Source organism: Primulina tabacum, chromosome 1 (genome assembly GCF_025594145.1).
Source record: "Primulina tabacum isolate GXHZ01 chromosome 1, ASM2559414v2, whole genome shotgun sequence".
NCBI lineage: Eukaryota > Viridiplantae > Streptophyta > Magnoliopsida > Lamiales > Gesneriaceae > Primulina > Primulina tabacum.
The window spans coordinates 7,828,050-7,839,382 of record NC_134550.1 but is presented as its reverse complement, the minus strand read 5'-3'; the positions used below and the strand labels follow the sequence as shown (position 1 = coordinate 7,839,382).

General features: G+C 28.3%; 1 protein-coding gene across 1 annotated transcript; it reads right to left on the bottom strand.

Moving 5' to 3' along the window:
- Positions 1 to 536: 536 nt before the first annotated feature.
- LOC142539064 (transcription factor bHLH61-like) lies at positions 537 to 4,470 on the bottom strand. The gene is made up of 4 exons (XM_075644361.1): positions 4,314 to 4,470; positions 3,611 to 3,736; positions 1,559 to 1,732; positions 537 to 828 (listed from the first exon to the last, which is right to left on the bottom strand). Exons 1-4 carry the CDS (start codon positions 4,392 to 4,394, stop codon positions 739 to 741), a joined length of 471 nt encoding a protein of 156 aa, XP_075500476.1. The 5' UTR covers positions 4,395 to 4,470; the 3' UTR covers positions 537 to 738.
- Positions 4,471 to 11,333: the final 6,863 nt, after the last annotated feature.

Here is an 11,333-nt window from a genome sequence, read left to right as displayed (position 1 = left end):
ATCACTTAGACAAATATATGATACATGTAAACATACAATTTCATCATTCTTTTTTTATTAATAATGTATATATGTATATAAAGGGATCGATAGTACTACATGCTAGCAGTTTGTATTTTGATGTTCGTGTCCTAGATTCTTTGCTGATATTTAGTCGAAAATATCGATCGTTTTTTTATATGCGCGTGTTTAAGCAGAGTTGCTGCTGCAGACTACCCGAATCAAGATTGGATCCCGATGCCATCTATTATTGTCATTAATTTCACATGGTCATGTCATCCAGGACAGTACTTGCCGTTATTAGTGTCCATATTAGCGTACTAATTACCTATTTAACATAACTTTAACCGAAACATTTGTCTACAAGGCATCACTAGTTAATTAGTCCTATAACCTGTATCTATCTCTACTCGCTAAAGCTTAAACAAAAAAGGATCCGGATTATGTTAATGATGTTTTATTCTTAAAATTGTTTTTTTTCTTAAATTCTTCATGTGATAATGTATATCGAGAAAAAAAGAAGTAAAGATAATCAGATTCATTTGGGATTAATCCCATCAAAATTTGTGATCTTTGATCACATATTATAGATGCCTAATAAACAAAATTAAAGCAGCATATGAAGATATGTATATTATAAATGCCTGCCAAAAAAACATAATTATATATAGCATGCCATATATATATATATACACATATATATATATATATATATACATATTGGCTTTAATTGTGATATTATTCATTATTTTCAATCCAATTCTTGATAGCGTTCGAGATTCTTCGTTTCACCTTCTGAGCATTAATTCTTTCTTCATTTTCTTCAATCTGTCAAGAATTTATAAATTCAGTAAAAGGATTAGATTTCTGCCTTGTTTATTGATGCTGATAAAAAACTTAATTAATGGTCTATTTAAAACTTTCAAACACATACTTAAATTTAAGTGTTTTTATAGTTTTGAGGTAATAATTATTACTATACTCACCCTCCTTCCGATCCATATCAAGAATAACAATACCCCTATAGAAATAGAGTAAAGATTTTGCTCTTTAAAGAATCCGCCATATGTCTATGAAAAATACTAACACAAGACATAACCAAGAAAATCTGATTTCAAAAGTATTGTTGTTTGAAGAATATCAGTCGATTCGCAATCTGATCTTTTAGCATATCTTGGTTATTTTTTGTGGCCCTCTTTGATTTTTTTTTTTTATGTGTAAATTAACCTTCTCATGCATAATAAATTCATAGCACTAAGCAGAAGACAATATAGACAATATGTCAATATTAAAAACTAAAGACACATCCTATATCAAAATTTTCGTCAAGTAATGGTAAAATTGTCTAAATTCTCCAATTTAAAAGTCTCATACGCATTGTCATTACGTAAGACACTCTTCATAACTTCAAAATCTATAATATACCTGATTTTTTCCCGTTCATTTTACTTCCAAACAATGTTTGCATCGCGACTCGTAAATAAATAAAGCAGGAATTTATATATTTTTTATTTTATCTAAGTAATTATTAAAAGGGGTAGATGTTTAAATTTCTTACTTCTCCACCAATGGCTTGTAAATTGAAGTTATCAGCACAAGAAACCCTAGCTTCCACAACAGTTAGACCTAGCTCTTCAAATGTTTCCAATATGTAAACCAGAAGCCCCGGGCAGCTTTTCAATGCATGCACGTTTACTAAAAAGCCCTTCTCTAGGGCTTCTACGGTAACTTGCTGCATGCAACGAAACATATGGAAATTAATTCATGAAAGTGCAACATTGATTGCACAAGGTACTGCATTGAATAAATATTACCTATGTTACATTTTTAAAATAAAGGAAACTTGTAATTCTCATTTTGTGTATTGCCTCTTAATTTGTGAATTCGGTCATTTATATTGTCTAATTTCAGTCTTATTACACTATCTTCATTTTTTTCTGGTGCAATTTTAGTATTTTATTATGATACGACGTTGATGTATGTAATATCACATCAGCACTCTAGATGAAAAATGATTAAAATTATTAAAAATCTAAATATACAAAACTAAGACTGAAATTTAACAATATATATCCAGGACAAAAACACAAAAAGGGTAAACATACACAATCAAAAAATATAATTTTCCTTAATATAAATAAATAATATATTCAAACCTTTACTTAGTTCCATATTTAAAAACATCGTCATAAATACTACCCCCTTTGTCCGGGAATCATTGTTTTAAATTTTTGTGGTCAAACTTTTAATTTGACTGACTCGTATTAAAAATAATATTTTGATAAATTCAAGACAACTTTCAAATTTAATATTTATTGTTTTGTTGCTTGTTGGTATATATATATATTGAATCTTTTCTACATAGAGAGTTATTTTACATTAGTACTTGCTCTTCCGTACGTTCGAGAAATTTTAAATCAAGAATCTCACATTTATCTCCAGTTTTTTAGGAAAAATCCACTTGGAATATATTCAAATCCTAACTAGTTATTTTTGAGTCATTTGGATAGATAAGAAGTCATTTCAAATCATCCATTCAAATACCCCTCAAATCCAAATCATTTAATCCAAACTTAATTTTGATTTATTTAAATTAGCATATTTTATTTTGAAATAATTTTAAGCTCGTTATATTAATTAGTATAAAAGTAATTTGTCACATGAACTTAGTACATATTAACTGGATTCCGGACAATTTCCTGTGAATAAAAGAGAATAATGGTCATTCAATAAATATAAACTAATTTAATAAAATTTATTTCAAAACTTTTAACCCTTCTAGGCCTCCACCATATTGTGCTTAAATAAACTTTCAATTTTTGATTTGTTCATCAAAAAGAATGTGGTAAAACTAAAATATTTTTTTTTTCTTTTTATCACAAATTTACTTAAATATTTTTTTTCCAAAAATTATAAAATATGAAAAGTATTTGTACGTATGTACTTCAAATTTTAGCTAAATAAAAATATACAATTTATTTTATATATTATAGATGTATTTATTAAAATTATTTAGATACTAATATTTTTTAAAGGCAAATTCTATTTAATATATCTAATATAATAAAAACTATGTACAAATCAAAATTTAACCAAAGTATTTTTTATTTCTAAAATATAATATAAAAATATATTACACACCTTTTACTATTAGTAAAGAATTATATTACAAATTTCTAAAATATATTACTATTCTCTCCATTGATATAGCAAATAAATAGTATCACTCGAATTAATTAAAGAATCAGGCATGAAAAAATTTATGTCTCTCTCTTTTATAACGTGAAATTATTACTATCGCGCGATCAAGTTAACCATATTTAATTTAAAGTTTAATAGTTAGCCGGGTCTGAGGTCGATAGGCATCACTTTCTCGATTTCAGTATTACGAATATCTTAAGCAGTTGATTATTTATTCTACAACTGAATTGACAACATGAAATATATATGTTAGTTATGATAATATCAAAATAATAAAGTAACAATTTTAGTTAATGAAAAAAATAAGCAGGACTTTAAGAATGTGAAATTAAATAAAGGGATAAATATAGAAAAATAAAATAATAAAGGTATAAATAGTAAAAGAAATTAGAAGGTTTAGAAGTATTACTGGCCATGGATTGATGCGAGTGTTTGAACTTTGTGCTGTTGCTCTGTCTTGGTTGAGTCTGTCTACTTTATTCTTCAACTCTGTGATGTAATTTGATGCATCCAATACTATCGAGGCTTCGTTCATCTATCAACAAAATAATATTAAAATCGTCAAAATTAATTTTGTAACAAAATTATACGATAAAATGCGAAGATTTACGTGAAAAATCCGAAACGAGTAAAAAAAATCAGACAGGTGGAGGAGGAGAATTCACCATATTGGAAATCAAGAACAAGAGGAAAATGACAATTTACACACACATATTAACTACAAACCTTAATTTTTCTTATATAAATATGTATCAAAAATCCTATTGATCCCATCTTTATATACACTAGCGACTATGTACACGTGATGCGTGTATACAGAATATCAAAGTAGAAACCTATGAGAAATCTTAGGAACCACAATTCTAAAAAAAAATCTGCCCATAAAATTTTATTTTTTCACACACACACACAAAAAGAGAGATATTTATATATATCTTGCCAAAACCCAGGAGTTTTATCTTAATCTGTATTCCAAACTACGGACACCGAGAATTTCAATGTGGAAAATCTATAAATATATCAGATGATATGATATGATCGATTCATATATGTGTACAGAAGAATGAAATGATTGAAAATGGAAGGAATTGAAATGAATAACATAAAATTACTGCATGAGAATGAGTGATTGCACGAAGACGCTGCAGCTTATCATGAAGAAGTGCTTCTCTCTTTCGCTCCCTCGAAACCATTTCCACCGATTTTGATTCTTTCTGAGGATCGTGAAGAGCTACAGCCTTTAAATCAACTTCATTTTTTTGTTTGCTTCCTAAAGTATCAAATAATGAGTTTGCGAAGCTGGCCGGTGTTGAAAGGACTATTTTGCTCCTGGAAAATTCTTTTAAAAAAATTGTTTTTATTTTTTTTTATTAATATGCCAGCAACATGGACGATGCAGCATTTTTAATAATTATTACAATAGTGTTTTAGACTTTTTAGTTATTGGATACTTCGTGATCATGTCACGATAGCGTGGATGAACGAAAGAGAAAATTGTATTTTTGGTTATATATATTTGTTCGTTCATAGTTTTGATCTTATATTTGTCAAATTCTAGTCTTAGCAATCATGTTTTTGGACAATTTGCCATGATAAATAAATTTATTTATTTTTGGATATTTTAAGCTTAATAAATGAAAATTAAGTAAAGACGGATATAAAACTCGAAACAAACGGGAAATGCACCGAAAGGCCTCCTAGATGTGCCTAAGTGCTCGTTCCATGGAATTTTCAGAGTAGAGAAGGAGGCGCTTAGGCAGATTGGCAAATGTTTTGAGTTTTTATGATACTCTGCATTTAAATGGTGTCTTTTGATGATTTGTAATATATTTTTTTTGGATGAATGGACACCTTTTAAATGAAACAACACGTCTCTAATGATTGACATTTATATATACATGATCAAAGACAAAAATAAAGAACTTTTGAGGAAAAAAACTTTTGATCATCGGATTTTCCTGCACGTTTACATTCACATCGAGTGTCTTCTTCTTCTTCTTATTTCTTCTAGACAAGAGACAAGTCCGCCATTGGAAACACCACTTCATGTCTGACTTGCATGTGTTTATATAAGCATGCTGCCAGGAGTTTATATCATTTCATGGTTATGTAACTTTTGATTTTTAATGCTATTATCACAAGTTGGAAGATGTTTTATCTTGGAGATGATTGTCATATCCCCGTGAGCACCAAGTACATGATAAATTTTTCTAAAGGACAAAGAGATCTCTCTTGACATGACTTAAAATTTTCTAGCATTATTTTTTATTATGGCCATCTTCATATTGCAGATCCCACCAAGATGTTGATCGGAGAATCCACACCAGAAATCTTAAGACATATTTTCTTTTCTTTGGATTTTTTTTTCTTTTGGTTTACAACTTTGAAGATGTATGAACACGAACGACTTCAAATTATGTAGTTTCACGACTTGTGAATATCTGAATTTTTAATATTAGGTTTTGAAATTTTTCATTGTTTCTTCTTGTTATAGTCCTTAAATATGATGTTCTTTCGAATTTTTTGATTGAAAAACTAGGAATATGTTAATTTTTCTCTATAATAAGCTAATATTGAAAATTATGAACCACGAGGATTATGTTAAACACGTGAATTTGAGTAAGTCCATTCATGTAGTTTCTGCCTCATTAATTCAATATTTTGTGTATTGAGTGTAAGAAGATTCTTGACACTAAAGAAACAAAAAAATTGGAATGAAATTCGAGATCTTAAATTTAGACTACGGATTGAAAAATATAATCAATCATACATCTAAAATTTTACAGCATCAAATGAGATATGCGTTGAATCATAAATAGGCTCAATCCATCTACTAGAAAGTTTTATGGCTCCTTAAATAGGGAAAAATAATATTTCATCATATTCATTGATGACAATACAAGATATGAGATGTATATCTTTTGAAATGAAAAATGAAGCTTTAGTGGCTTCTGATTGACATAAAAATGATATTGCAATTATATACATTGTGTTGCATATATATTGTGACAAGTTGTTGTACTCTCTGTTGTTTGGTTCCAATTGAATTTTGTAAGTTGTGTATGCATAAAACTTTGAATTTTTAAGATTTAAATCTTGAATTAAGTTTTATAAGCTTTTGCGCTTAAAATTCAATTTTTTTAATTGGAATTCGAGATTCTAAATTTTAAAGTTTGTAAGCAAACATGCTTAAATCTAAATTTGTAAGATATATAAAATATTTAATTTAGACTTCTAAGTTAAAATGCTTAAAATTTGAAAACTTGGAAGTTTCAATACAAATTTTACTATAAGTGAAGTGATAGACTTGAAAAATACAATGTTGTCAAATGTTATAATAATGTACATGATTTGAATTCTTTAAGAAAAACGATTAATTCAAAACTTAGAAAGATATAAAATATTTAATTTGGATGTATAAGTTAATATTGCTTAGAATTTGATAAAGTTATGCTTACTTAAACATGTGGGGGAAAGTCTTTGATGAGTATAATTGAATTACATCATTCTCATTTCTCTTTTTTTTTAAAAAAAAAATAATAATTCTACATGCAAATTTTTAAGTTTCACGCTTAAAAATACATAATTAATAAGATATAAATTCTTGAATTTGGATTTTCAAAGTTATGCGCTTAAAATTTAAATTTTATAATTATATTAGAGAGATGTTTTGAATTCTTTAAACAATCGCTTGCAAATCCAAGTTTTCGAGAAATTAATTCATTGATTTGGATTTATAAGTTTTATTGCTTAAAATTCAAATTTGACAGGACTCTGTACATTTCAAAGTTTGTGTAACTTCAAAAATGTCATAAAGTCCTATAAATAATTCGAAGTATAAGGGTGTCGTATTTAAGGTAAAAATATCATATTAAAATATGACACAAAATTAAATGAATGATGGTAAGTCTTGACTTGTACGTCAAATACACAATAACATGCTAAACTTAATCTCCAATGATGTTATCATTACTATTGAGTGAAATCATAAAATAATTTAACGATCACGTTGTATAAAGCCTTGTACGAATATCAAATATGTAGCTTGTCAAGAGGAATAAACTTAAAACTTACAAAATAAAATTTTTATAGTGGTAAACCAACCTTGTTGATTGGACATTTGAAGATCCTGGTTCAATGGAACAACAAAATTATTAGAACTTGAACGAACACTTAGGAATTATTCCTTTCTCATTCCTAGGACTGATGAGCGTTGTAACCTACCAATGTATAGTATTGAAGTTAAGTATTGTAGTTTTAATGATTTTTTTTATCTGATAAAAAAGTGGAGTATAATAGAATATTCTTAAAGGAAAGTTACCTATGTCAGCATGAGAACGGACTGCTCAAAGAAACATTTATGAAATCAAGATGTGTTCTATGGTCAAGCGGACACAACAAAAAAAAAATAAGAAAGTTATTGTATAGCTACTGCTGTCTGGTTTTACACAAACTACCAAGAAGTTCAAGACATCATATTCACTTCGTGGCCTAGTAAATCTGATAGTATTCTACCAATGTTCAAAGCCAAAAGCTAGAGAGAGGCTTCTAGACGCCCGTAAAGTCGCTCCTAGTCGCCTGACGTGCGCAGATTGGTAAATGTTGCGAGTTTTCATGATATCCTACATCCAAATTGTGTCTTTTGATTATTTTATCAATTTTTTGGATGAAATGACACCTTTTAGATGAAACAACATGTCTCTAATGATTGATATCTATATGTACATGATCAAAGACAACAAGAAAACACTTTTGATAAAAAAAACAAATTTGATAATCAGATTTTCCTGCACATTTACATTCATATTGAGTGTATTTTTCTTCTAGACAAGAAAGAGTTTATTTCATTTCATGGTTATTAAACTTGTACTTATAGTGCTACTATCACAAGTTGAAATTCGTTGTATCTTAGGTGACGATTGTCATATCCCGTGAGTACCAAGTGCGAGGCAAATTCGCGTTACAATGTAGAAATCTCTCTTGCCTTAGCTTAAAATTTGCTAGCATTTTTTTCAGTATGATCATCTTAAGATTGCAGATCCCACCAAAATGTTGAAAGGCGAATCCACACCAATTCATTTACCTTCACACAATAGCTTAGGGAACCGAAGAATGATATATGTTTAGTCGACTTTTCAAATCTTTTGTTGTATTCAATGTGATTAATATACTTTGATACATTAAATAAATGTTAATCACGTGTCACTAAATCTGTTTAACGTTTTAATATATTTTAATATTTCATATAACTTAAACCGAAAAATCATATTTATTATTTACAAAGATAATCAAGTTAGCCGACGGTGATAGGGATGGAGAATTATATATAGAATAATTACTCTTTGATATATTTTTATCATAATTTTTTTAATAATTCATGTACTGAAATTAATTTTAAAATTCAATAAGTTGTACAATGATTTACAATTTTATGACTTTAATGAATAACTAAATGAAAGCAATCAAATACAGCATATAACCACTTTTCTTTTTTCTTAATCATTATAATATTCCCATTAAAATAAAATAAAATCTCAAGATTTTCAAGATAATTTTTTTAATAAAAAAAATATATATGTGATAATTAAAATCGTAGATGACTAATCAATTCAAGATGAGAAAAACAAGCTCGTGATCATGGCTTGGATTGGGGAGTGGAAACAATGTATATGAAATTATTGTTTGTTTTTTTGTATAAAAAAATATTATCGAGAAAAGTGAAGGGGAATCATCAAATATGGATGTGTTTTTTTCTTAATAATTTTGGGAATTTTGGAAGGATCCAAACACCCCTCACGGGGAATTTGGAGCTCCCTTTTCAAACAGCCGTCATTTTTGTCTTCTTCCACTCTCTTTCTACACGTGCCACTCCTCCTCTGTCATAACTCTGTAAACGATCCCGAATACCTTCTAATCCTTGTTTGCCCATTTGCATTTACTATATAATATTTGTAGTTTCGAAAAAAAAAATAAATTTAAACTTTGATATATTTAATCTTTTTACTACAAAGAGAACAAATTTTAAAAAGTGGTTTTCGAAACGGAAATAAAATATAATGTTTGAGAAGATATCTCACACAAAAGTGGAATGGATCGGATTTGAAGATATAAATTTTTAGAAATAAAAAAAAATTAAATCATACTCTTTCTAATATATTGTTTGGTTCGATAGTTGAGTTATATATCATTTTATTATCTTTTATCTCTCAATTTATGATCCTCGTCGAATAAATTATTTTAATATATTATCTTACGAATTAAACAGTGCCCAAAATCATTACTCAACTTTTTATATTACACATGTGGAAAAAACATCATATGCATAAAATAAATAATTAAAGACACTCATTGTATTATATAATGCGATCGGTATCGAGCAGGTATATATGGTAAGGTTAGTTTTTGGCAATTTGTTTTTAACGATAACTAGAAATGTTATTTTTCTTAGGTTTGATTTGTTGTAATTTTGGTCTTTTTCCGACTTACTTTCAGCTGACGTTTAGGTGTTGTTGCGTGCAATAATTGTCTCTGCTTGGTAGAGCGATCGAACCGTTGTGCTTGAACTGATGTGCGGTTTAAAAGATTTGAGTTGCACCATTACCACTAGTTATAGCTTTTGGATAAAGCGGTAAGCATTCGGTTCTACAGGTGTGTAGTGTTACACATCATTACTCCTAATAAAAAATGACTAAAATTATATATAAAAAAGGCTAAAAACCCAATTTCATGACCAAAATTGCAATGATGCGAACATCCACCACATAAATTTCAATTTTCGTTAATGATTATTAAGTGTGTTCCTTTATTATTCTGATCGAAAACCACATTAATGAAAAAGATTGAAATGTGTATTTTATGTTCCTAATTTTATGAGCTAGCTATTCACCTCGAGAGACGATAAACTAGCATATATACAAACTGAGTTTGGGACTAATTATCTTGCACTTGCACGTGCATGTAAGGATTCTTACAATAAATTATAGCCATTAATATTAGGGGACAAAACACGAACATATATATATATATACACACGAAATTATTGAGGAATATAATATGGTAGTCACATTTCTTCACCCTCGCTCAGCTAGATGATTGAATAAACATTACCAGTGTTCTAAACAATCCTAGGCGGGCGGCGTCTGAGCGGTGGACGACGAAAATATCTGAGGAGCGGGTGCCTAGGTGTTAGACGGTGGACCGATTTTTAAGAACATGATGTTTTTGGGCGTTTTGTTAAAAAATTTGACCACCTAGGCTGCTTAGTCTTCGCCTAATTTAATATATATATCTTTTAATTTTGTAAAAAGATTGTTTGACATATTTTGTATGGGATAAAGATAAAGAATATGTCATTTATTTTGAGTTGAATACGATATAGAAAATTATTTGATAAATATGGAGATGAACGAGAAGATTTACATATTTTTGTAAAAAGGAAAAATCGTCTAGGCGTTAGACGGTAGTTGACTTGCTGTTTAGTACCGCTTACCGCTTTTTAGAACACTGAACATTACATAAAAGAGAAGTTGATCTTGCATGTCACATTGTTATAAATACAATTACAAATTAATATTTACATTATATCGATACTGAATATAATCTAATACTAATATATTGCTAACTATATAGGTAAGACATCCACAGTGGTGAAGATTTTTCTACTCTATCCAAAATAATTAGAAAATTTTTCTGCTCTATCCAAAATAATCCGTATCTATTTTTTTCAGAAAAAAAATCCCCCTTAACTAAATGCTGTTTTAATAGCTAAAATATAAGTGATTAATGTTTTCAAAATGATTTAAACGTATCCATATTTTAATTTAATTTAGATGTACGTTTTTAGTAAAAAAAAAAATTCTTTATCTTAATTAATTTGGGTTGTAAAATATTAAAATATTAAACTATATATTGCATATAAATTTATATATATGTTATTCATTATTTATACATACAACATGTCACGCCCCGGGTCTAAGCCTCCGTATACACGACTAAATAATGATCTCATCCAAAAATTATTTTGTATCCGTCAATTCCCCAAATACCTTAAATATTGATGATCATAAAAAATGTAAAATATTTAATAGGATCAATAGAATGGTTAAGAAATTCAAATGTTATAATCAAGTATC

Bases quoted from the DNA above. Each gene is read 5' to 3' on its own strand.
- LOC142539064 (XM_075644361.1), bottom strand. From the start codon at position 4,394: ATGGTTTCGAGGGAGCGAAAGAGAGAAGCACTTCTTCATGATAAGCTG. The intron at 1,733-3,610 runs GTAATACTTCTA...CGTTGCATGCAG, and splicing joins CTCGCATCAATCCATGGCCA to CAAGTTACCGTAGAAGCCCT. The intron at 829-1,558 runs GTAAGAAATTTA...AATTCTTGACAG, and splicing joins TACAAGCCATTGGTGGAGAA to ATTGAAGAAAATGAAGAAAG.